This window comes from Eptatretus burgeri, chromosome 5 (genome assembly GCF_056783735.1).
Source record: "Eptatretus burgeri isolate ZD-2024b chromosome 5, Ebu_testis_v1, whole genome shotgun sequence".
Classification (NCBI taxonomy): Eukaryota; Metazoa; Chordata; class Myxini; order Myxiniformes; family Myxinidae; genus Eptatretus; species Eptatretus burgeri.
The window spans coordinates 108,802,477-108,829,976 of NC_140965.1; the positions used below are offsets into that span (position 1 = coordinate 108,802,477).

General features: G+C 37.8%; 1 protein-coding gene and 2 long non-coding RNA genes across 5 annotated transcripts in view; 2 read left to right on the top strand and 1 right to left on the bottom strand.

Moving 5' to 3' along the window:
- The window catches only part of LOC147027132 (collagen alpha-1(XII) chain-like), a 365,482-nt gene that overhangs the window by 119,169 nt on the left and 218,813 nt on the right, over window positions 1-27,500 (top strand). For all 3 annotated transcript variants that reach the window (XM_085883313.1, XM_085883312.1, XM_085883314.1), the window contains exons 15-19: window positions 1-179; window positions 419-685; window positions 11,088-11,363; window positions 21,336-21,522; window positions 24,191-24,291. The exon at window positions 1-179 is cut by the window's left edge and continues 124 nt beyond it. In XM_085883313.1, coding sequence (XP_085739439.1) covers window positions 1-179; window positions 419-685; window positions 11,088-11,363; window positions 21,336-21,522; window positions 24,191-24,291 — 1,010 coding nt within the window. The remainder of the gene's footprint in view (window positions 180-418; window positions 686-11,087; window positions 11,364-21,335; window positions 21,523-24,190; window positions 24,292-27,500) is intronic.
- LOC147027133 (uncharacterized) overlaps window positions 18,919-27,500 on the bottom strand; it is a 30,873-nt gene continuing 22,291 nt past the window's right edge. Inside the window, exons 4-5 of the long non-coding RNA XR_015058698.1 lie at window positions 21,307-21,365; window positions 18,919-19,539 (exon numbers count right to left, since the gene is read on the bottom strand). This is a non-coding gene — a long non-coding RNA (uncharacterized LOC147027133). The remainder of the gene's footprint in view (window positions 19,540-21,306; window positions 21,366-27,500) is intronic.
- The window catches only part of LOC147027134 (uncharacterized), a 7,817-nt gene continuing 5,946 nt past the window's right edge, over window positions 25,630-27,500 (top strand). Inside the window, exon 1 of the long non-coding RNA XR_015058699.1 lies at window positions 25,630-27,500. This exon is cut by the window's right edge and continues 359 nt beyond it. This is a non-coding gene — a long non-coding RNA (uncharacterized LOC147027134).

Genomic DNA, 27,500 nt, shown 5'->3' on the forward strand with positions numbered 1-27,500 from the left:
GTCTGATGATGAAGATGGCAGTGGGGAACATGAAGTGGGCTCAACGGTTGTACTCGGGAAAGTTACCACAACTTCCTTACAGAATTTAAAGCCTGATACCTTGTACCATGTAACTGTCAATGCAAACTATGCACGGAGTGATGGGAGGCCCGCTGAGGCTGTGGAGAGAACATATCCAGGTATATACATTAAAAAAGAAAATGCAATGTCGAGGCTCATATAAGAGCTCAAATATTTATATTTGTGTTGTCTGGTTTGAGATTTGGGTCTATTTTCGCCATGTGACATATTCATATCTGTGCTATTGACACATTAATATCTGTACTATTGACACATTTGCATCTGTATATATATGTTATTTATTGAATCCAATGAGCAATTAAAACAACTTTTTCCCCCCATTCCTGACATTTTTCAGAAATGGGTGCTCCAACAAATTTACGCACACAGGCTATGTCACGAAGTCTGGCTGTATCATGGAAAGCGGCTCCAGGTCGGCCCAAAGCTTATGTTGTCCGGTACAAATCACTACTGAGTGACCAAGATGGAGAGCGACGCGTCACTGGCACAGATACTGATGTGGTTCTGTTCAGGCTTCAACCAGAGACACCTTACCAGTTGTCTGTAATGGCTGTGTATCACACTGGGCAAGGCCCACCACTGGAAGGACAAGCAGTTACAAAGGGTAAAACTATTGAATTGAATGGGAAACGGTGGGTAATTAGAGTCAAACTTACCATTTAATCTGGCTATGTTTTTCTCATTCAAGCCTCCTCATGCTTTTCTTCTATCTAAATATATCATTCATCAAATGAAGCTTTATTTTTCTTGTGATTTCAGGATTATTGTAATATATGAGTATGTCTTCATTATTCGATGTACAGTGCTGCGTCTCGGGGTTATTCTTGCATGAATGATTATTTTAATTCATCTGTATATTACTAAAACTCTCATCTAGTATGTATATATGTATATATATATATATATATATATATATATATATATATATATATATATATATATATATATATATATATATATGTATGTATGTATGTATGTATGTATGTATGTATGTATGTATGTATGTATGTCTTCTTCTTCTTCTTTCGGCTGCTCCCGTTAGGGGTCTCCACAGCGGATCTTCCGTATGATCCGCATCGTGATTTGGCACATGTTTTACGCCGGATGACCTTCCTGACGCAACCCTGGTTGCCTCTTACGACACAGGGATATATGTATGTATGTATGTATGTATGCTCCAAAAATACAGCCAAAACAGTACATGATAGTGCAAAAATTTTAGGGCAACCTTACTCACCATTCTCCTGCGTTGTGCAGTATCAAGTTTCGTTCAAATCGGGCAACAAAAAAAAAATATTAAAAAATCAATTCCTGATTCAGTCACGTTCTCTTCGGGAGTGTTTGATCAATGTAAACAACCTCAGCGGTATAGTTCGCTGGAGCTATCTTTTTTATTGAAATGATTTTTTTTTTTATGAACCGCTGTCACAATGGGAACCCAACGGGTTCACAGGTCGTTTAGTACAATTAAAATTTTAAACAAAATGACACAAAAATTAGACTTAATTTTCCCTTTTCCGGTCCTGGCACTTGCATTTTCTTGAATGATTAATTCGTTTAAAAAAAAAATATTGCCAACATGTACGCATGTGAAACAAGAGGTATGATAAAAGCCAAAATTGGTATATTAAAAATTTTGTGATATTTTATTGGCATTAAATTCTTCATATAACTTATTTGAAGACTGTATCTTAAATGACTGTTGAGATGCCATACAAGATGTTCTAAAAAGACCCAGACAATTTTGGTTGGTAATATATTTATAACCACAAACGAGGCAATGATACTCTTTGGTTGATATTATACAGAAACTCAAAGTTTTTTGCACACCATCAATACACTTCAATATGAGCTCCATCTGTCATGCGTAGGACATCAAGGTGGTACATGAGTTCTTGCCAAGCTCGGTTCAGCATGTTGGTCTCCACCAGTGTGCATGTAGCTGTGATCTGAGAACTAAGATCCTGCAGTTTGCCACTTTGGTGTTACAGGCATCTTTGACAAAGCCTCACAGAAACAAATCGAGGGAGGAGAGGTCTGGTGATTGTGGGAGCCAGGCAGTTGCTCCGTCTTGACCAATCCAGCAACATGGATATTTTTCATTCAGGACTTCTCAAACAACTAAGGCCCAATGAGGAAGAGCACCACCCTGTTGAAAAATTATATCAAGTAGCAGGTCTTTAATCCATAGGAAGACAAATCCTTCCAACATGTTCATGTGAATTGAGGTCACTATCCTCTGCAAAGAAAAACGGACCCACCAAGCGGTCATAAAGGCCACCCCATACATTGACTTTTGGACTGTCTCGTATGTGATCAATGACCACGTTAGGGTTTTCAGAGCCCCAGATCCTCACATTGTGCCGGTTGACCTTTCCCGATACATGACAGAAGTTTTCGTCTGTGAACATGACCTTTTTCAGGTAATCTTCATCATCCTCCATGCGACAGCATTTCCAAGGCAAACATCTTGCGTTTGGGTGTGTCATTTGGTTTGAGTTCCTGCAGAATCTTCACATTATAGACAAACAGCTTCAGTCTTTTCTACAAAATCCTGTGTACAGTGGTGGTTGGTAGTGCCAGTTCTCTGGATGCACATCAAGTTGATTTTCTGGAACTTTGTTGAAATGATTCACGCACTCGTTGAACATCTGTTGCAATTGTGCAAGGTTGACCGGTACTTTTCTGTTTCTGACAACTTCCAGTCTCCTTAAACCTCTTGTACTACCCTCTGAAACTCATCGATGATGGCAGATGCCTTCACTACCTTGTAGGGAAATTACGCTGAACTTGCAGTCGGATCTCATCTTGATGAGCCATTCACCAAACTGAGCTTTCTCCTGTGGAGTTACCATTTTATTTGACATTAAACCACGAGATCTGAAAATAAAGAAAACATTATGAGTTTCTGTATCACATAAAGCAAAGGGTATCATTGTATCGATTGTGGTACTAAATATATTAACAACCAAAGTTGTCCAGGTCTTTTTGGAACAGCCTGTACTTTTATGCGAAAAAATTGTGACGATTTTTATTTCTTACAGCTGCCATCGGAGGTGGACGGATATTATGTTTTCACTGCTGTTTTTTTGTTGGTGAGCAAGGTATCTCAAAATGTTGAGGATGCATTCGGACGAAACTTGGTAGACATGTTGGGTATGTGACAGTGTTGGATTGTTTAGATTTCCGTGAAGATCCAGATCCGGATCCGGATATTAAAATTTTAAAGTGATTCTTCACCATTTGAGAGATGGGGCAAAAATGATATCTAGCACGATATCTCAAAGAGTATTGGATATATTCAGACGAAACTTGGTGAGCAGGTTATGAGTGTGACAAGGACAAATTGTTTCGATTTTGGTGAAGATCTGGATCTGTGACTATGAATTTTTGTTCAATGCCTAAAACCTTCCTTGGCACACCACAAGTACAACCTCCATCAAGAGAAAGAGCAATTAGAGATTGCAGACCCTCACCAGAACTGCTTTTGTGTGGTGTATTTTATGTGGCGTTTGTGTTCTGGTGTGTTACATAATTAATGAGACATAATTAGAGCTGCCACTTTATATCTGCTGGCAGTGATGACCGGGTACCAAGACATCCCGCTTTGATGTAACCTCGCTTTGATCGGACACCTGAACCTGACCCATGATGATTATTAATTATTATTCATTCGGTACAGAAGACTAAATAGGTAGAGTCCTGCATTGGAGTAATCAGAAGGAACCCAAACAAGAAAAAAGCAAAGATGAAGTCATCAGGAGGAACCTGGATAGGATTCACATTTCAGCTGCTACTCCACTACCCTCAAATCCATACAGGCACAGCCAAGTGAGCCTTATTCAAATAAATAAATAAATAAATAAATAAATAACTCCCCAAAAACCCATATCAAAATATTAAATAATTCTGGTTGTCAGATCATGTGACGATCAAGCTGAAATTTAAAAGATGCATTACCCATCACTACTTGATCATAAATGTGAAGTTACATGTCGATTGATTAAGTGGTTCCAGAGAAAACATTATTTAATATTTTCTTCAATCCAATATGGCTGCCAAACCATGTAACCTATTAATGATTCCTTAACAATCTTGTACACACATGGCTTGGGGAACACTTTTGTGAAGTTTCACCTCAATTTGTCCAGCAATTATGGTTGTAGGTTTTAGGGTAAATCCAATATGGCTGCCAAATCATGTGACCAATGGCATCATATGTGTGAACCTTTTGTTCCTCATGGATAGGCGGTCATACATGTAAGGTTTTACCTCGATCTGTTCAGCCACTTCAGACAAGAAGCTTTTTGAAGGTTTAAAAAAAAACAATCAACACAATATGGCTGCCGATTCATGTGACCGATGACATCATTAATTTTTTTTTTCTTTGGACCATTTTATCCCTTGATGACCCTCAAAATTTTTCATACTGATCAGATGTGGCATTCTACATATGCAATTATGATGTCATAATGAATGTACCTATAATGTCATAAAAATCACAGTCATTCCCCATGAAAAGTATTGGTCTTTGCCAAGTTTCAATTTTTTCTTGGTGTGGTTTCAGAGATACAGAGGTGCAAAATTTTCCCGTTTTTCCAAGATGGCTGCCACACCGCGTGACCGATGACATCATAATTATCATTAAAACATTCTACCTGAGGAGTCGCACCAATGGTGAAAATTTCATCTCAATCTGACAAGTAGTTGCAGAGAAATACATGAAAGTTCTCTGTGGACAAACAGACAGACAAACAAACGGACCCAAATGCAATACCCTCTCCTTTGTTGAGTGCATATAAGCTCCATAATAACATTACTGTAAACATTGCTTCTTGATGTTTCATCATCATCATCATCATCATCATCAGCAGCAGCTGCAATTTTCAAGCCATTGCTGGATGAAAGCCTCAGCATGTTGATGCCATGTTGCACTGTCTTATGCTTTGTTGTTCCAATTGACTGCCCTCCAATATTTGTCTATTTCATCTCAATGTTTGCAGTGATGTTATTTTGGAGTCCAGTGTGCACATCTTGAAGTTATTCGCATCGAGTAGTGGAATTACTCCTTAACTTGTAGCCACAGGTTTATTCACAATAAGGGGGTGGGGATTTCTTTCTGGATCTGAGGCAATGGCGAGGACAGCACCACCATACATAACGAAGCAAATTTTATAGTGAGCAAGAAGGCAGTGCCATGGAATTCTGGAAGTACAAAGAAAGAATCAAAATGCAAAAATAAAAAATCACAATATGCAAACATAGTATTCATCTTGAATGGTTCCTGATGAAGTTATTTACTTAAAAACGTTGAGGGGTAACAGCTACCATGCAGTGCATAATTTGCTACCATGCAGTGGTAGTTGCTACCAGTTGCTATCATGCAGTGCATAAGGTGACGTATAACCAGTAACCAGATTGCCACTGATGTGATTTTAAAAGTACATAATGACCATGAATCGTAATCGAGTGTCAATGAACTATTAATCAATATGTCATCAATTATGATCTGCTTAATTATTACAGGCAAATCATTTAACGGATGCAAAGTGTATATGTAGGAAACATAGTGGCAATTATTTCACTACGATAATTATTTTGCTGGTGTGTTTTTTTTTCCCCCATCTGTCTTCAGAGAACAATGAGAGCAATATTTTTATTAAAAAAATAATCAAATTACCTTTTTTTATAAAGCGTTTTGCTTTTTGTTTTTTTCTTGAACATTGGGTATTTTTTATTTTTTTCTACCAAATGTAATTTATTTACCTCACTCAACCACTTGCTTATTTTGAATGCAATAATGTCTGATTCCAGCTCAAAACACAACCTGAAGTCTGCCCCTGCGGAATAACATGAGAACGAGAATAAACAGATGAAAAATCAATGTGTTCCCAGCCTGTAAGGCTTGGTACCCAAAGAAAACATAATCTTCAATGTCATGCCATTCTTATCTGACAATATTGATATTATCATCATTGATTTGTTTTTAAATAATTAAGTGCAGAGTTTGATAAATGGTGAATTTAATAATTGGTTTAAATCCATATTGTGTGTTTCAGTTACTTATTCATTTAATGTTTGCAACAAATGTTCTGCTATTAATTCCATGCAAATACCTAATTTTCATTTTATTTTATGCAAGTTTTTCACTTTTCTAAATCTCTCTCATTGAAGTTAATAATGAATAATTAATTCAGCTTTATAACACAAGACAATTTTTTTCTTTGAAACAGTAATAACACTTACACTTCAGATAGAATCTCTACTATTTGTAAATGACCTTTTGTTTGCTAACTCCTCCAACAACTTTGAGTATTTCAAGTAAATGTGGAATGCATACTTTGTGGTCCTTGGGTGTGTCCTAAAATGTTCGATATCAGAACCTCCTCCCTCTCGTCCCCCCAGAAGAGGTAGGAGTGTTTGGTGTGGTATTCATAATAGAGGTCAAACTGTCATTTAAAAATCATGAGAAAATCGGTTGAATACGTCATGCACACCTGTACAAATTGTCTCTCAACAGCAACAAGAAGACATAACAATGTCAACTTAATTAAAGGTGTCAAAGAAGTATCCAAAGAAGAAGGCCTCATAATTACAGCAAGAAACAAAGATGTAGAAAATGCCAAGTTAATGTGATTAATATAGGGCATGCCATGGTATTTAGTGAGCCTTTCTTGAGAATATCGACTTGGTCAATTTTACTTTAATATATGTATCTCTCTTCCCGATAACGTCTTTCTTTTCCCATGCATCCTGCTTGGCATGCAGGCACAATTTCTAGTGTTTTATAAAACAAACAATTTCAATACACATATTTGTACAGCAGCAATCAAATTAAATGCAGCAATAAGCAAGACAGCAATAATGAATTGGACAAAAACAAATTCAATTTTTTTTTTTTACTTTCTACTCGTATTTCAATAAAGGGTGTGGAAAGTATTTATGACCATTTTGTGAAGCATTACTATGGAATGCTTATAAAGAATAGATAATTTTTTAGTTCCAAAAGAACGAGCACAATTTTTCAGATTTGGAATACACCCACGTCCCTTGAGGCAAAACCGTGACAATTGATTTACCTCAAAAGTTGTGTGAAGTCTGCATGGTTATGTCTCCACTTGAAGTAACATTTGCTGTTTTGCCATCACACTGTCCTTCCGTGCCTTTCTTTGCGTGTCCGAACAAATTAGTATATGGCAGGGCAGGTCTAAACTAAAGTTCGATACAAAGGCTAATTCTTCAAAATGTTTCCTCAACACTCTCTCTCTTCCTTTCTTGCCCTTTTTCTCGTTTTTAATTAGTTCTTAAAACTATCCTTTCTTTTATTTGTATGATCGTAGTCCACTTGAATCAAGTGAAATGAATGGTATGCATAATTTCTGCATAATGATGTCAAGTGATGAGGCATGTACTTTTTATGGCCATTTGTTGTTTGTATTCTTGGAGGGTTGAGTTTGTTTAATTTCTCTTTGGTAGGATCAAGTAAAACATCACACAATTTTGTTCTTGAGGAGTGTCACAATCCTTCCTGTACTTCAATTATTGATGAATTTGAGATATAACTGTAAATGTGCTTGCATTCCGATGTTTGTGATTTAAACCACTGACTGGTGATGCGCCGCATACCACTGACCTTAAACCACTGACTTGTTTGTTTTCATGCAGTATATTGTACCATGCCAGCCCACAAACGTTTCATTTGATGAAGTGGCATCACCATTTACCAAAATGGATGTCTGGTTGTGTGACCATTTCTTATGATTGCTTGATGGTATTTGCACTGAAAGGTTCCAGCATTGTTTCTAATTCCTTTTGCTACTGGAAACATTTACGAAGGAATGTTCTCACAGCATACCTAACTGTTAACCTCGATAATCTTTTGACGCTGCTCCCCAAAAACTGGAAAGCAAAAAAGGTCTTGTGTTCTTTTGCACTTTAATATAAATGACTTTGTGACCTGTTAAATCTATTTCTGTTTGTAAATTGTAATCAAAATATCAAGAAGTTCTCTTCGAGGCAGAGTCATCACAAAAAAGTGGAAAATAATCAAGGTTTTGTTTATGAAGATTTATGGACGTTAAAATAAATGTCGCTATAATTCATCCAAAACCTTTCCTTTCTTGTTGCTGTCTACACTCCCCATTAACCCTCGACCTTTCCCATTGCACACTGGCTCTTCTTCCTCTTTCTATAGTTAATTTTATTTGCTTCTACGCAGTTATAAATGAGAGTTTTGCACAGTTTCAATATTCCTTGTCAGCATTAACGATAAGGCTCACTCTGTTTTGACAAAGTACAGAAAGTTTCTCAAGCCACACAGCACATAGGCCTGAATTCTAGCTTGCCCATTTCCCTGGAGGGGTTGTTGCCCTTCATGATCTCAGTAAAGATCTCTCATACTTCTTGATCATCATACTCTTCTACCTGCATGCCTCTTTCTCTGCCCCCTTTCCTATGAATATGTATCTATTCCTGACATTTATGGTGCTCACTGTAATTTCCAACAGCAAGGTGGCCTGGCGAGAAAACATTGCTCATCACAATTGTTGTTTTTTCCCCACTGAGCCATAGTTGTTTACTCCATAAGCTGCGTAAGCCCTCCCACCTGCATCACGTGATCATTTTGCACCTGTTTCTTATAAATCACAGAGAATCAGCCACACCGCTTGAAGCATATGTCACCAAGTCAAGTCATTAAACAGATGCCACGCAATGAGGAATGTGAAAAATAGGGAACAAAATAGAGTACTCATAAATTTCCATCATCAGTCGGTGTATGAAACATGCTAATTATATCAAAATATTAAAGTAAAAACTAGTAATCTATAATACGAAATGTCTGTGTGTCAGTCAGTCAGTCAGTCTGTTTGTGTTTCCTCTATAACTTCAAAACCATCAAACCTCGCGGCCCCAAACTTTGCATATATAAAGGAAACACTAAGGGAGTGCATGAATGAAAACTGGGTATTTGGGAAAATTTAGACACCACTTTTGAAAATAATTAATGGCTTCCCTTCATGAAAGGTTTATCCTTGTTCAGCCCAACTTCACCTTGCAGGGATCTTAGCTGCCATTTTGATTCATCCTACTAAAAATACCTTGCCTTGGAAACACGATATACTCTCACGGACTAATGAAAATATATAATCAAAATAACATTTCAGATTTAAGGATCGGATCTCATTGACTAAATAAGTGTTGAAATCTGGAGTGAAAGCTGAAAATTTAAAGACATTGGCAATTCTTATAATTAAGCGTATATCTTATAAGCTTTAATCAAGGCCTTACACCCTCCTCCATATTTACACAAGAAAATGTGAAATTGCCAATGCATTAAACTTAACTTTATCGGCTGTTTTGTTTTTCTACTATTTTTTCCCAAAGCGTAACTTCATTGAGTGCAATGAAAATTATTAAGCAGGCGAAGGCTCCCATGGTGTAATTCGGCCATTTTGACACACTTCCCGTCATGTGATCGGCATGACCTGCGTAATTTAACATCTCTACCCTGGCCTAATGTTGCAACCCAAATTTGATGCATTCTGACTGGTGGGTCGGAGAATAAGATTTTTGAATAAATTTACTAAGTCGACCATTTTGACTAACTTAAAGTCATGTGACCAGAACGAGCTTTGCAATTCCTCTTAGCAGTGACGAGAGGAATGTTGCTGCCAGATCAGCCCAGCGGTTTGGCTGGAGAAGTCGAAAAAGGAGAAGGATTCATGGATGGACGGACAGTGCACAATGACAATACCTTATCTGGAATGTAAATTCCAGTTAAGCTAAAAATATATCACTTACAACTTTACTATTTGCCGAGATGATGACTGTGGTTATGTGAAGGATTAAAAAGTTTAACAACAGCTTTGTTAAAGTGATTAAGTTGTGCGGAGGTTGTTTTCACACTTGTCTGGCTCTTTGTTACTTGGTGAAATTTTTTTTCACCAAGTATGTTTTGTCTGTCTTGCTTGTCTGTCTGTATGTCTGTTTGTCACACGATTTTTGGCCACAGTTTCAAGTAATCATTCTGAAATTGGTTGTGTATGTAGGTGACTGGTCAAGGACAGCATTGCATAATTTTGGTGAAGATCTGAATCCGGATCCGGACACTAGAATTTTTTTAAGTGATTCTTTACCATTGAGAAATTGAGCCAAAAACGATATATAGCACAATATCTCAAAAGTTTATGGATGGATTCGGATGAAACTTGGACAGCTTGCGTGTGCAACAACGAGAAAACAATTAAATTTGGTGAAGATCCGAATCCTGATCTGGATTACGAGAGTTATTTATTTTAAACGTGATTCTTCACCATTGAGAGATGGGGCTAAAAACTATGTAGAGCATAATATCTCAAAAAGGTGTCGACAAGTTTTGATAAAACTAGATGGATAAGTTGGTTAGGTGATGAGAACAAGCTGATTAGATTTTGGTTAAGGTCTGGGTTTTGATCAGACCTATCAGTGGGATACAAAATGTAAACTGTTCAGCCTGGCAGAGGTATGTTTTGTGCCGTTATTGCCATTATGTTCAGCTACCGAGTGCCATTATGTTTTGCTAATTGTCACTCTGAGTGATTTTATTTTCATTTGTCTGTTTGGTTGTTTGTTTTGTCTGTGAGCAGGATATCTCAGAAGTTATGGATGGATTTGGACAACATTTGGTGGGCAGTTTGGGGGTGTGATAAGGATGAACTGATTAGATTTTGGTGAAGTTTGGATGCCACAATTTTTAAGTCATTGTTCATCATTGTGAGACAGGGATAAAAACTAAATATTGCACGGTATCTCAAAAGGTTAAGGATGTATTCGGACAAAACTTGGTGAGCAGGTTGGGTGTGTGACATCATTGTATATGTTTTTATATTCTCGCACACTCACAAAGCTCAATTCTTTCTTCTCCTTTTATCTTTTTTACCTTATTTTCTTACTCAGTCTTCTCCCCTCATTTCTGTTTCCCACCCTCATTGCTTCTCTCTTTCCTGCATATCTTCCATTCTGAACAGCCTTGGAGATGGCCGAGGAGCTGATGGTGTCGGAGCGTTCAACCACAAGTTTTCGTGTCACCTGGGAAGCAGCACCAGGCCCGGTGGTGGGGTATCGTGTGTCCCACCGACGTAAAGGTTATCGTGGTCGCCCGAATGTTCTTCGAGCACCCAGAAATGGTACAAGTGTTCGTTTGCGAAGACTGCAGCCTGGAACAACATATGATCTGCGTGTACTGCCCATGTATAATGATTGGCAGGGCCAACCACGTTCTGGGAAGGGCAGCACTTTAAAATGTGAGTATAAAGATGTGAACTTCCTGTGAATGCATTTAATAACTGATTTGTTTTTAATACAATCTTGGAATATAACCAAATGTAAAATTTGTGATGTTTTGTACATATGTTTCTGATACACTGTTATGCACAGTTAATTAATCACAGTAAAAGGCCATCCAGCTCATCTTTCTTGAACAAAAGTCACAATACATTTGATGTTCCAACAGTCATATGAATGAGATAGTCATTATCGTCCAATATGCTTTTTATATAAGTGTTTTATTTTGTATGATTGTAAAGAAAAAAAAACTTTATTAAGTATAACTATACACATTGAAAAATACAAAACCTTGGTATTTCTTGGAACTTTCTGAATGCCCCTAATAAATTGTCTTGGAACTTTATTATGAAACATATCTCGATGGTTAATTAAATCTTTCATAATGCAGTATTGGAAATAAATTTGGAAGCGGAAAAATCTAGGTACAAAATGCAAATAACACGTGATAGAATCGCATCTGGTGTAAATACAAAATGCTCCATAGTAGTCACGTGTTGATATAGTGCACTGTGATTAGTTGTCATGCACGAAATGAGAAGGTGCCACACCTGCAGAAGGACTGCAAAAGTAAAGGTTAGTGATGTCATTGTCGTGTGGTGAATGTGTTGTGAATATCGTGGCTCCTGGGAAGAAAATATCACATGACAAGAACACAGGATTCAAAGTCTTATCTCATGAAGATTCCTGTATGTGCCAGATTGCAGCCCAACTTCACATTTCATCAGAAGCTGTGGGTAAGGCACTGAGGACGACACACCAAACTGGTACTTGTGTCAATATAAGTGGTTGAGGAAAACAGCCCAAACTCTCCAAAAGTGATGTTAGTACCCCCAGGGTATTTTATCTGCATGATAGATGATTATCCATAGAGATCTTGTGAATAACTTGGTTGAAAGTATGGGTGTTTGCGTTTCTTTAAGAGCAGCAAGATACACATCAGCGCAAGGTGGTCTCAATGGGTGTGTAGCTGCTCGAAAACCATTTGCTGACTTTGCCTCTCCCTTTGCCTATTCCTCGTATCTTACGCGGAGATACTCTCCCTCCCCCCACCCCCTTTTCTAACAGTGTAACTCCAATAAGAGAACATCCAAGGGAACAAAGCAACATGTCTCCTTTATAAGGATGATCTCTAACATTTTGGACCGAATCCTTACTAGAATTCACAGACCAGTGTTTGTTTGTGCGTTTGTGTATTAGTTTGTTGTGCTACTGCTTCTAGTGTTCTAGGCCAATTACATCCAGACTTTCTACAGTGGATCAGCATTATCCCAATTATGGTATAGGGGTATTTTTTTTAATCTTTGCCAGTGCTCTTGGGGGGTGAGGTGAGGATGCAAATTTTCAATGTAAATGTGTATCATGTAGCACCACCTTCAGGTGATGGAGGGTATTACAAGTCTTCACCATTTACATTGCAGAATTGCTGTCCCCACGTTTTCCAGTGCAGTGAGGTGTTTTGAATTATAAGCAGTAGGTATGGTTGTGCTTCATGCACGTAACTCGAGTTTTTTTTTTGCGTATATGGAGCTGTCAGTTGCCTATACACTGCCCAAATAAAGGTATGCATCAGAAGAACATGTTGCATACTTGGAACAAGATCGCCCTTAGGGTGGGTACTCTGTTAGTGATGAATAATTAACAGAAGGGATCAAACTGGTAAAATGGTATTCCAAGATACGGAAATGGAATTTTCCAAATGCATGATCATAGCAGGCAAAAAACAACAATGGAAAACATAAGATAGACTGAAGAACAGCAATAAACTATCTCGAAAATGAAGCATCTTACAAATACATTGGAGAAGTAGAAGACCACTAAATCTGTTCCAAACAAATGTGCAAAACAATTTGCCACATAGAATAAGTCTAATCCTAAAAACATATCTTCACCCTCTCCCCCCCCTCAAAAATAAATAAATGAAAACTATAAACCATCTCACAGTACCAGTGTTTCAATAAAGTTGTGGAATAGTAAATTCAAACAATCAGAAATTAACAAGAGCACAACAAGGAAACTGCTTGCTAGCCGCAAAATGTTCGACAGCATCCTGTGAATCCCAATATTTTGCCTATTGCAGTGAGGAGGCAGCAGCCTCAACGAGCTCAAGCAGATCCATGTAATAACAACTGTAAGATTGGCCATGCATATAAAAAGCTCAAAAGACTATCAATTACAATTTGTGCATAAGCACGAGGAAAACAATGCAGAAAACAAAAACTTCATAATTCACCTTGTAAAATATTTCTAAGAACAGGTGTGAATGGAAAATGCTACACTGCAAGCCAAACCACAGCAAATATACTGTAGCTCCAATGATTGCAAAGAAGACAAAGAAAAATTATAAACCAAAATATCAACAAATAGACATCAATAATTTGGAGAATGAGAGTAGAACAGGAAAATTGAAAAAGCCTGACAGATTGAGAATAGACAAAGAAGGCTCAATGGAGTGGCCAAGAAGTAGTTGTATTAACTGGAATGAAGAACGAGTTACAATGAATGTCCAAGATCAAATGCACTATACCAATGCCGTTAACAAAATGACAGGTTTAAGGCAATCAGACAAATGTAGGTTCTGCAAAAAAGAAACATAAAGCACCATCACCCTCTCTTTGGATATGGAAAAGTCATGTCAGAACAACTATGTACACAAATGCATAACATTGTATTTCAAGTAAGCCACTGGAACATTGTTTTACCACAGCTGACGCTCACGGACTATGCAGGTAACAAATGTCATCTGAGGCCCTCAGCAACTGCTCGTTGAACACAAAGTCTGACTAGCGATAGCCAAGGATTCTCTGAAGAGACCTGGTAATGAAGGAGTTAAGTCTCCATGTCAGATCCTTGGTCAGAGTCCAAGTCTCACATCTGTGGAGCAAGACTGGAAGGACCAAGGACTTAAAGATTTGGACTTTCATCCTCCTGTATAGGTACAAGACAGCGACACATCCCGTGATCCAGTGAATACATGACTCCCCAGGCCCATATCTTGAGAAACATTGGGTAGTCCAGAGCACAGACATCCACAGAAACTTCAATAACCTTGTCTCAGAAAAGTCATGGCAGTATATACCAAGAACAATCACTGATAATGACATTATAGTGCTCATTTATGACATGACCACGGCATCAAGCATGAACATTGAAAAAATCAATACAACCAGGATAGTACTCAAATACAAAGAGTAAAGCACAGCATTGTTAATTGAGGTGTCAGTACCCAGTACCCTTGGCCTAAATAAAGGGGAAACTAGAACAGCACTGGGTAGAGTGCATGCCTCTGAAAGGCTAAACAGTTTACATTTTTTATCTCACTGTTAGGCCAGATCTGAATCTGGAACTCAACCAAAGTCTTATCGGCTTGTTCTTGTCACCAAACCAACTCATTCATTAAGTTTCGTCTGAATCCGTCCAAATCCTTTTGAGATATTGTGTGATATATCATTTTGGCTTGATCTCTCAATGTTGAAGAATCACTTTAAAAAGTTCTCATATCCGGATCCGGATCTTCCCCAAAATCTAATCAATATGTCCTTGTCACACACTCAACCTGTCCACCAAATTTCATCCAAAGCTGTTAATAACTTTTTGAGATATCCTGCTCACAGACAAACAGACAGGGGTGAGGACATAACCTCCATCCACCTTTGGTGGCAGAGTTAAAAAGAAAAATAACCAAGTGCCAGGATTTAAATAAATGAAGTCAGGAAAACCTGAAAGCTAAGGAGTGCCAATGTTGTATCAGTGACAGTTGAACCAATGGGAGTAATAAAACAGAACCTCTCTGAAATTTTGAAATGATACAGGGGAATATTACAACAAAATATTTACAAATGGAGGCTGTTTGGGTTCAGTGACAATTCTGACAAAAAATTTGAACAAAGACATGATAACTTTTCGACTTTTCAAACCAGCACAACTTGGTCCTTCAAACATTATCCCTATCAAAACAGAGCTTGAGATGAGATTTTGAGTCATGGGAAAATGACTCCATTCCACCTTTCTAAATTACAACCAATGAGAAATAATTCCAAGCATATTTTGTAATTGTTATTTCCACTTATGTTTTAGGAAAATAATTATTCTCCAGGATACCATTTTTTTCTTGAAAAATATGTGTATACATTAATGTATTATGTAAATGTGGTTATCTTACAAATTTGCATTATTACCATAAAGTAGATAATCTCTTTTGATTATTTAGCCTGCCAGGTGTTGGCTTCATAGTTTGTATTGTGAGCTTGGGATCCAAGGATCCTGAGTTCAAATCCCACTCAGATGCTCAATTAATGCCAGGTGGGGTTGACTGCCTGTAATTTTTCTGAGGTTGGCAAAATGAGTGCCAGCTTGATGGTATCCTGTGTTGGAGTGGTGACCCGTCCAGGATTGTGCCCAATAGCCAAGGAGACTGCTTCTGCAGCACCAATGCTCCACACAGAGTATGGTCCCCATGGATGGATGGATGCTTTAGGCATGTTTTCTTTTTTTTCTCTAATTTCTCACTGACACCTGTCATGTAATTAATGTGCCATACTCGTCTGATGTCTGATGACAATTGGAATTCAAGAGGTCATTAATCTGTCACTTTAAATTTGTATTAACCCAGGGCAGTGTGAAAACATTAAAGATCATTTTGTTGAAAAAAAGTCACAGTTGGTAGTATATTAGACTGGCAGCCCCTACGTATGACGTCATAAAAAGTGGAATCAAGGCTGAGTTGTGAGCAATGTTTGCTGCTTTTGTATTAAATTGATGAGCCTGCGAGTTGGCATTCTTAATCTCTTCAGGGCATACATAGATGGTTTAAAAGTCTGGATTTAATTGTGGAAACTTAACTGACTATCACTGCTTTGTCAGCTTATGCAAAGACATAAGCGTGACACAGTCAGACTTATTGTGTGGTCAGCTTTGCGATGCTGAGCAAGCCCAAACCAGTAACGGAATGAAAACTTGAGTATGGCAAGTAGTAGGTGTGTCAAAAAGGCACACATAGACAGGTATGCTTCCACTAAGAGTTGAAATAAGTTGAGTATGTTTGGATGAAATGTCAATGTGCCAAATGTGCCATTTCCTAAATAGTTTCCACATTATATCACCGCCATCAGCTGAAGGGCTTGAATGGAAACAAAAATACGATTTCATGCACAGCCAAAAATTTTCATTATGTCTGATTGTGTGCATTTAGTAGGCACAAGTCACCAATGTGTTGTTGTCTTTACCTAAAGTCTATGCTGAAGATATTTATATAGCAATGTCATAAATGAAGTTGATTGGACTTTGTAATTTAAATTTTCGTGCAGTATTTACTCAACAGGAGCTAGTCCGAGAGGTATATACACTCAGCTCAAATCTGTCTCGCCTGGGTTTGAATCTGGGACAAGCTATAAAGTGGCATCCTGATGTTTCACAGGCAGAGTGGTTCATCATTGTTTGTGTCGTTCCTCGGATGGACTTTACACTGGCATCTCGTCTGCCAGCATCAGTTTGTGGACGTTAAAGATCCCATGAAGGCCTTTGTGAAGAGCAGGCGAGCTATTGCCAGCACCCTAAACTAATTCCAAATCCCTGCCCTAACCAGCAGATGGCATTGCATCAGCGGCACAGCCACATTCTCAGCCAATGATGCCACCCCGCAGCCTTGTGCTGCATACAAACAAAGAACAGTAGCTAGTTCATCGTCTTGGATTTAAGTTAATAAAATAACAAGTACTATTTAGTTTTTCCACTTCACTAATGATAGAATGGCCTTGAGCCAAATGGTAATTATCAGAGGATTCATTAGAAAATAGAATTCATTCTGGCCATGCCATACCTGGGGTCATTTCACCCTTTGTCATGCTCCCACTTTTCCCACAGTGGATGGACACCTTGAATATTCAATATGTCAGGGTCATCATCTCATTGGATATCTGTGTACTTGTTGTCTGGCACCCTGCATTACTTTGCAAGCTGTCAGCTCATGTGTGTCTTGGAACATGTATCATTAATCTATTAAAGTTACACCTTGAGGTGTCAGGAAAAGTGGGTTTGGGGATGTTTTTGTTGTGTATTTAGAAGCCGGTTATCTTTGTGTAGATTTATGATTTCTAATGCTAAAAATATGGTCAAACACCTGTTTTGGGGGGCAAATCCATGATTTTTTTTTTTTTAATGCTGTGAATAAACTTTCATCCATCACGGGTGATGAAGGTTGTGGTCAAGTTTCATCAAAATTGTGTGTGTAGTTTAGGAGAATAAAGCAAATACAGTCCCTATTTTGGGAGGGACAAACCTGGACCCATTTTTACCCCCCCCTCCCGGTAAAATCTCTTAGGCTCTGATTTTTTTTTGAATGTCGTGAACAAACCTTGGTACATCACGGGTAATGAATGTTGTGGTGAAGTTTCATCAAAATCGTGTTTGTAGTTTCTGAGAGGAAGTTCCGAGTATTTACGTACAGACTCACTGTGACTCACTGTCTGACTGCCTGATTGATTGATGGACACCGCACCATGCTAATACCTCCTCTGAACTATATTTCAGGTGAGCTAAGTACGTGTAAGCTGGTCTTTCGAACTGCTTATACCGCAGAATCAAAATGTTTTCTCTGACCATGAACTAAAACTCAACACCAATATTCGTCCATTTCTAATGAAGTTTCAGCCAGTGTCACACATTCTTCCCATCTGTGGATGAGTTTCCTGATGCCACTGTTCTAAGCACGGTCATGTTTTAAACTCCAAAAACGTTTTCAGGGAGAAATATTCTTTACACCCCTCTTGTGCAGTCGAGGGTTGATTTTTGTAATAATCCAGTCAATAAATGTGGCGTGTTTTGTACCTTTATCTATGTGGGAGTAAGTCTTTCAAACATTAAACCCATCTCGATTCATCCCTCAAATTGCCCGCAGAAGAACAATATTTTGTCCTCGAGAAAGAAACACCTACCTCCATTAGAAAAACGTTGAAGTGAGCTGAAGGAACTGCGCTAATCGGTGATTGATGTATTGTGCTGCAGGGCTTGGGAACTTGCCGTGTTTGGAACTGTTGACAGTTGTTGTGTTAAACCACGTAAAACACATAGCTGGGTGAGAATATGCTTGCTTTGGGACATGGTAACAGGAATGGAAGGTTGTAGATGCACGAGAATGCATAATTTAAATAGCCCAAATGCCGGATTTCCTCGCAACTAGTTCAACATCAAATTTAATTCCCCAACTCAGAAAATGACCTCAACGATAAGCCAAGGATTTTTTTGGGGGGAAATCCCTTTGGAATTTCTTGCCTCCACAATTTTGGCCCGATTTGTATTCATGTTTCCTAAATCTCTTCCGAAAAGCCAAGAACAATGCAGCAGATATTCATTGTGCTGAATCTATTTGCAACTAAGAAATCAAAAACAATTTAATTTTATATTATAACAGGATGAGAATTAAATATAAGATGTCATTCCCAATGTGTGAGCCTGAAATGTTAGTAACCCCTCAAAGTAACCCTTTCTTCATTTTGTGTATATACTTTCCACCATAGAAAACAACAAACATGTGGAATTTATTATGTAATTGTTGGACTGTTCCAGCATTCATTGCAAGTGCCTTTATGGCACGAGGGATGTGCAGAACACCTGATTACAAGTTTCCAAGTAACGCAGTTGCCTCATGCAATAATCTTTCAGCATGTGCAACTCATGCACCCTTAGATTTTTAGAGGTGACACAAGGCATTCTGAGCAAATGAGTAACAGTCTTTCCAAGACACCAATATGTGTATCATCAAAAAATAAACACTCTACATTATTTCACAATCCATTACAATTCAACTTCTGTCATAAAATGAGAGGAATCATATAATCGGACACCTTCAAGCGGGGTCTTCCATTAGCCATGTTACAAGGCTCTTTAATTTTAGGAGAACTGTTTATGACCTCAGAAGATGTTATGAAGCCACTGGTTCAACAAGAGATATGCAAGGGAAGTGGCCATTCGAGGAGAGCAACTCCCACTCAAGACTGATACTTTCACAGGACCCCTATACACAATAGGATTCAAACTTCGCTGAGTAGTACAAGCTCACTATCTGGACATTGATGCAGTGATTGCTGCTGAAGGTTGCAATTCCTGATATTGAGATGGTTACTTCCACATTGGATCCCTCTGGGAAAACATTCGCCACAACACAGCATTACGTGAATATGTCACAATGAAATGGACATGTAGTTATTAAGCATTTATCAGTAACTCGGCTTCCTACTTAGACTTATATCTGTGAGTTGTAATTTGTCATCCGAAAGAAAGAATGCAAGAAAAACCTAATCTGTGCCCCATGATGTCATATAAATAAATTGCATCAACAACAATCACGTGTTTACTTTGTTTTAATGGCAGATTGTATAATATGACGTACATGAATCGGAGTATTGAAATGATTGAGATGTCTTAATTTAATTATTTAAAAAATTAATTCACCAGGAACTTCTATGAACTTCTTTCCTTCTTTTTCATCATCTTCCTTCATTCAGCTATTTAATAATCTTGGAAAACTCCCAAAATATTCATGCTTGATGGAATACATGGGAATTATCTTCCATGTCCCAAAGATCCGAACCCAACATTGTTACTTACATTTGAAAATGCCGAAATAATTTTCTACTTTTAAAGAACTGTATTAATCGTTGGTTTTCATTTATTTTTTGAATACTGATCACGTAGCTTTATATTCTGCTTTGAATACTGATCACTTAGCTTTATATTCTGGTTTCATATCATTGTCGTTACCTTTCAGGGCTATTTCTCATCAAATTATGGACATACATCACTAAATTATCGAGATTCTTACATTGAGAATGCATTTTTGAAAGGGTTTTTAATTTAGTTGCATTCCAACATTACAGGATAATTGCATCACCTTTCTTTTTCTTCCCTTTTACTTTTCTTTTGACTATTTTTGTAACTTATTTCCCTTTTTATCGTTTAACTTAAAATACTTTATCTAGGGTATATTTAAATAGTGAATATATATATATATATATATATATATATATATATATATATATATATATAGATATATATATATATATATTTAAATGCACATCGCTTGAGCTCAAGTGTAGTTTTTCGCCAGTACACCATTCCCAATTTCCCACCAGCAGCAGCAGCTCTCTCCCTCTCTGCATGCTTGGCACAACTTGAAAGCCAAAGAGTGGTTGGAATGCATGACGCCACCAGTGGTCCATGTATATACTTGGAAATTGTAACAACAACTTACTCGTACTACAGAACAAAGTCAGTTGCTATCCACCATCAACCCTCCAGTATTCCTATTTTAATGCCACAAGCTATCCTACTCAACCAGTCATTAGACTGCAGCAAAATCAATAACAAAGTCTGATTTTTATTTCTTCTTTATGCTTTTGTCTCGTGTTACATACAGCTTCAGAACAAAGTAGCATTTATGTTTATGTAAGCTATCCCACTCTTCTCATGACACAATCAACATTTATGTTTATATATTTTCATATGCCACAATGGAGAGAGAAGGGTGGGTAAATTGAGTGGAAAACTATTTAAGAAAAGGGAAGGAAAGGGGAAGATACGAGAGATATGGAAAGTATGTGAGCGGAGGAGGATGTGGAGGAGGAAGAGGGAAACACAGGAAATAATTTTTAGAAGAGATGGAGTAAAAGAGATTCAGAAAGGTGAATGCAAGGGACAATGACATTAAGAGGAGGGGGAGGGGCTGTTGGTTTATGTCAAAGTTTCACCCAATTTGTATAAGTCGTGGCTTTTTACATCCCACCTCATCTATTTATCCCCAGAGTTTGATATTCTCAAATAACATTCAAGAAAGACTATGAAGTGACCAGATATTCATTGATGGTATGTTGTCTGAGCTACCCTTGCAACACTTACTGAGTAACAAACCTTTATTCTTCCCTGCTATCCTTCTGTAGTGCTTCTTCCACCAGAGAACTTCCGAACATCTGAAGTGCAGAGCAGTGGTTTCAGAGTCATGTGGGATGGGCCAGAGGCCGGAGTTCAGGGCTATCTCGTGACATACCATCCAAATTCAAACAAGGACGAGAGTCGCAATGTGACGGTCGGCCCAATGGACAACTCTGTGGTTTTGCAGGGACTGAGGTTTGTGATTAATCATTTATATCTGTGTCTCTCTTGGCCTAATCAAAGGTACCTTGGACACAGAGCATGCCAACTAAATAGCAGGCAACACAGGTATTTGTGAGGAAGAAATGCTAAATTGGTACTTGGCCAAATGCAAACTTTTTGTATCAATTATAAAGTGAAATCTGATGAGTACATTTGCTTTGCCTTATTTTATGAAACTTGTATACCCATCTATTGCTTGTAATTTGTCCATGTTTAAGCTGAATTTCAATGGCAATCTGTGCTCAGTGAGTTATACTTGGCGATACCAAACATTTCCTGGATTGAGGTTGGTACGTAGGACTAAAATCAACGATACGTACCATACACGGTTGGTGAAGTATTATAAAATGTGTTTTCATAACTAACAATTCCACTTTTTCACTTAACATCTTTCATGACCACTATTACAAAACCCAAACCTCCTTTTTAACAAACAAAATTAATCTTACAAAATTTTTTCATAAGATCTAATAAAAATGTCATTTATATTTATCAACTCTCATAAGAAATTGGGGAAAGGTATATGGTCAGGAAAAGAAGCAGAATTCATGATATCAAAGTAATACACTTAGAAAAGGATGAGTTTTCAACGGTGTAAAGCCAATTATGGACCACACAGATTTTTAGATTGAAACATGTTTACAGTAGTTTGAAAAACAAGTTTTCAGGAAAATTTACGTTTATATGCTTTCTTCTTATTATTCATATCCATTCCATGCTGGGGCATATGGCTGCAATGATCCCTTGCCATCTGTCTCGATCTTTGGCAACTTTCTCTGCAACGCTCCGTACCATGCCAATTCCATCCAGCACAGATGTCTGTTTTCCGCCAAGTGGTTTATGGCCTTCCTCATTTTCTTTTCCCTATGTGGTGTCCTTTGTAGATTGCATTGTTCATCCGGCTTCTGAATATGGTTCTGTTCTATCCCTTGCACATGGCCAATCCACTTCCATTTTTTTTTCTTCATTGTAATATTTTTGGATTGGATCTTCTCATGGATAGCTTTAATTGAGATTTTGTTCAGCCCGAAGATGAGGCACATTTTCCAATGTTACTAGCTGTGAGGGGAAGGAGGCGAGTTTGTCTGCATCTCTCATTAGGCCAGATATATCTGTGCCTTCTGGTTGAAGAAGATATACTGTGCATTTTATGCAGGAGAATAATTTTTTAGTCATTTAAATAATCATTCAGATGACTGTCCAGAACTGACAATAAGAAAACTCCCCTTTTCCATTTCTGTTATTCTCTTCACCTTACTTATCCAATCCCTCTCCCCTCCCCCCCCCCACTTCCCAACAGCCTGTGGCAAACCTTGTTGTAAAATTTCTCTCCACATGCCTCAGAGCTATCAGATGTCTTAAAAAACTCTTCAAGCTTTTTGCTATGGCCTTTCTGCTGCTTGTTTCTCTAAAGTGAAGCTTACTGGCCTGCCAATTATTAAATTTCATGCACCCAATCCTGTGGGATCTTGGAAGCGAAACGAAGTCAGATCCGTTTAACACTGTACTTCAATATGGGAGACTTCTCTGGAAGGTCAGGTGTTGGAGATTGAAAGATAACACTGTAGCTCAGCTGGTAGTGTAGTACACTTGCCTCTGAGCTGTCTTACCCTGCATTTGTTCTGCTTTCAAGTAAAACCAAAGCAGAACTGCCATGCTAATGCACTTTCAACAGGGAGATTTTATGTTGGAGAATACCATCTTTCAGAGATTCCAATCATCTTGAAGTCCTTGGTTTCCATAACGTCACGCTGAGTAAGGTGTGAGGCAGGGGCACCAGCCCAGGGGGAGAGCAGTGCTCCATCAAGCTGTGGTAGAAGGCCTTGTCGGTGAATAGGAGTTAAGGTGTACCATGCCAAGGAAGGACATTGCACGACGGCGACTGGCTTTGGAGGCTAACTTTGGTTTGCCCAAGAAAGATCATAGCTGATTGTGAGATCCAAAAGTTTGAGTGATTGAATTTCAACATCATTGTTAAGAAAGTGGATGGGAGGGTTTGCTGGAGTTTCCTTTCGGAGGGACTGATTGAGAGTGAGATTTGCCAGGATTGAAAGACATATTCCAAGTGTTTGACCAGTTTCTGATTCTCTGACAGTATTAAGAGAGGGAAGAGGCTGTTGCCAGCCTATCTGATAGATTAGGATGTCATGGCAGAGGGCGGAGTCATCAGCAAAGAGATAAAGGTTTTCCAAAGAGGCAGAGATCATTGATGAAGAATCAGAATAGGACGAGGCCCAGCAAACTGTCTTGTGGCACTCCATCATTGACAAGAAGATGAGTTGAGAGGATTCCATTGAGAGCCATACGTTGATAACGAGAGTATAGGAAGTCAATTATCCATGTGTGGTTGTGGCCTTAGATGCCTGAGGAAGAGAGCTTGGATAGCAAGAAAATAGCCCCAAAAGGATGTAACCTTTATGTATCTCTGTTTTCATGTGCCTGGTCTAAAAGGCGCTTCATACCATGTGGTATTTTGGAGCATGTATGTTCATGTGGGGTTGCTATTTTGTTTGTATTTAATGCTTGGCTGCTTGTATGGAGAAACAATAATTCAAAATATCCCTTCAGCGATGACACTTCTATGCTTCACGGTAAACCGATTCCTTTTGCTTTGTCTGTGTTTGTTTGTTTTTGTCTGTAGTGCGAGCACTCCATATCAGGTGAATGTGATCTCAATATATGATGAAGGCGTCAGTGACCCATTGAATGGGTCTGAGGTCACAGCCTTCCCCGAAGAAGCCGGTGAGAGCCTAGATCTTTACAAAATTAGAGCTGAAAGAGATTGAGTAAGAGGGTCAGAATAGTCTGACGCATTATATAAAGAAAATGACATTAGATGATGTGAAATTATAATCAATCCTTTTGTGGGATTATAGTAACGCACAGTGAAGGTTAAGAAATATATCATTTTAGCAATGAGTTCTATTTTTTCAACATGTTGGTGGTTATATTCTTCCTCAGTGACTTAAACTCACAAAAATATCTTTACATTGACAACACAAGCTGAGTAGATTAGAAGTACATCTGGTGCAATGATGGAATGAAACTCTTATGTTGTATTAACCTAACCAATTGGACAACATATCTGAGAAACAAAACTGAACTTTTCCCTTCCACATCTGGAATGCAGCTTTGATGGCCTGACCGGCAATGCATGTAATGCTTTCAAGTAACCATACCTCAATCTTCATCCATCATTCCATGAAGTCCTTCAACATCCAACCTAACTGTAATTCTCATCCCACTTCATTAACTTCTGAATCCAATCTGAGGTTGTAAGAGCATGGAATCATTTATTGCTCACAATTGTGTTTTTTCCTTTTTTTGTTATCATTATTGTTTGACTTTGATTTCAAGCTGAAGTTGTTTTCTTCATAGTTTTGTTTAATAACTGCCCTTTATTTCTTTCTTCCTTCCCCTTTCTCCCTTCACCTGGCATGGGTACAGCATGCATGTTACCTGGCATGGATATCGCATGCATTTACTTATTACATGTAATGGTTAAATTAACCCTCTGCCTGCTTTTCAATATGTTATGACCTTGAAGAAACATCTTGCCAAGATTACTGATATTGTTTAAAATACTTTCTTCTCAACCGGCATGGCAGATAACCTCAAAATTTGCTCCATTCTGCTACGTTAAACAGTCTCAACTGGTTGTGTTTAAATGCAGACGTGTGTGTGTGTATTTTATATAGTGTGTATGTACAGTATGTATGTATGTATGTATGTATATATATATATATATATATATATATATATATATATATATATATATATATATATATATATATATATATATATATAAAAAATATATATTTATATATATATCTGCATTTCAACACAACCAGTTAAGATTGTTAAATGTCGCAGAACTGAGGAAAAAAAATATTTGATTGTGCTATTCGTCATTACAGCCAGACGATGCTAATTATATATGTAAATATATATATATATATATATATATACACACACACACATATACATATATATATATATATATATATATATATATATATATATATATATATATATATATATATATATATATATATATATATATATATATATCACAGATTATGTCTCACACGGTAAAACCGCACAATCAGCAAATAAACAACCATCCGTCTGACGCCCAGACGATTGTTCCCATGAATGCAAACCAATCAACCACAAGGCACGTTATGTGATCAGCAGGTAAATCGAAGCATGTGGAGTGTGATGAACACTCTCCTGATCTCCATTGGACAAGACTAAAAGTACAAGTTTTAGTTTATAACTTGTGCAGTTAATCTTGGATCTTTAGCGAGCCTTTCTTTATCCATCTGCAAGTAATACAATGCCAAAACATGCCAGTTTTAATTCAGCATCTTGTCTGCCATCATGTGAGTAATAACTTGTCGTCAACATTGCAGTTTTACAGGATATTGTTGCCACAAAAAATGTTTTTCTCTGCTTCAACTATATTGTCAGAACAAGCAACCTTTCATTTTACCTCCAAACTCCTCAAGTACCATCGAGGTACCACTATAATAGCTGCTATTGGGGTACACCACTGTGATGTAATATTGAATGATAATATTGATATAATGATGAATATAATGGTAATATTGACATTTCCAAACAATCACAATTTGACACATGAATATGATGGATGGAGGACTTGTCATCGTATACGTTCTATCAGTGTCAGTGTCGTTAAAGAGTAAAATGAGATGTAATGTGAACCTTCACAAGGGACAAAGGTTATGCCCTGAAAACAGTCCACAATCCATGACTTTCACTTCAATGGCTGTGAGCAGGCAACAATACAACAAGGTTTGTTTACTCTTTTGAAGGGTTAATGCCTGAAAGGTGAGCTTCTTTTTGCTTCCCACGATGGTTGGCATACCTCAATCAATGTCCTGTTGGATTCATCCAAGGTAACTTTAACCCCTTGATTAATCACCTAACTCCAAGCTTTTACCCTTACATAAGTAATAAAAATGATGCAAATTATCTTTAATCCCCAGATGCTATCTCATGAAATACCACCTATCCATGTTAAATGGAAAGAAGTTTTACTTTTGTAGCTTAGAATTTTCACAATTGGACAGCTATTGTGTAGTATCCTACTATTAATTTGAAATTAGTCACTAGCTTTGACACCAACACAAAATTTTTTATGGACCCGAGGCATGAAAAAGCTACATATATCGATATATTGAACAAACCGTTTCAAATGGAGCGCCTCCCCACCATTAGAGCATTTAAATTGCATCAGATGTGGCAATTAATGTGAATTGTTCCTCCCAGATTGCTGGCTCGATGACGGAAGATGCCATTTGCATTTTTGTCACCTCGAACCCTACCTCGTTTACAATCCCATGCCGGCATGGGCAACTCGCTAGTCAGTCATATTTGAAGACATCAGTCTCCAAATAATTTTTTTTGAAGTAATTTATATGAAAAAAATCTCAGATTTTTTTTATGGCTCGTGAGGAAGCAGAAATTGATATTTGCCAATAACAAATCATACTAAGTTAGGCATGTCATATGAACAGCTTGCCTTCTTTACAAAACATCATCGGAGATAAAATCTCAATTTGGCTTTGTTTGGATGAGTTCATTTTAAAATGTTAATTTATGTTGTTTTTCCATTTCGGTGTATATTAATGCTATTTTTTTGTGCTTCGGGACAATCAAATTTGATTGTTAATAGCAGAAGTCTGTTTTTCTGTTTATTTATTAATTTACTAGTGTGAAGCCTGTCAAAAATGATGGGGCCAAGAACATCCCTCTCCTCCCCAAATCACCACCATCACAGCACAGTTGTTGGGTGGTCGCTAGAGTACCCTTATTGTCGGGTTTTCCGTGTGTGTGTGTGTGTGTGTGTGTGTGTGTGTGTGTGTGTGTGTGTGTGTGTGTGTTTGCAACGCGAGGCTCCACAGCACAAACCAGCAAACGGATTT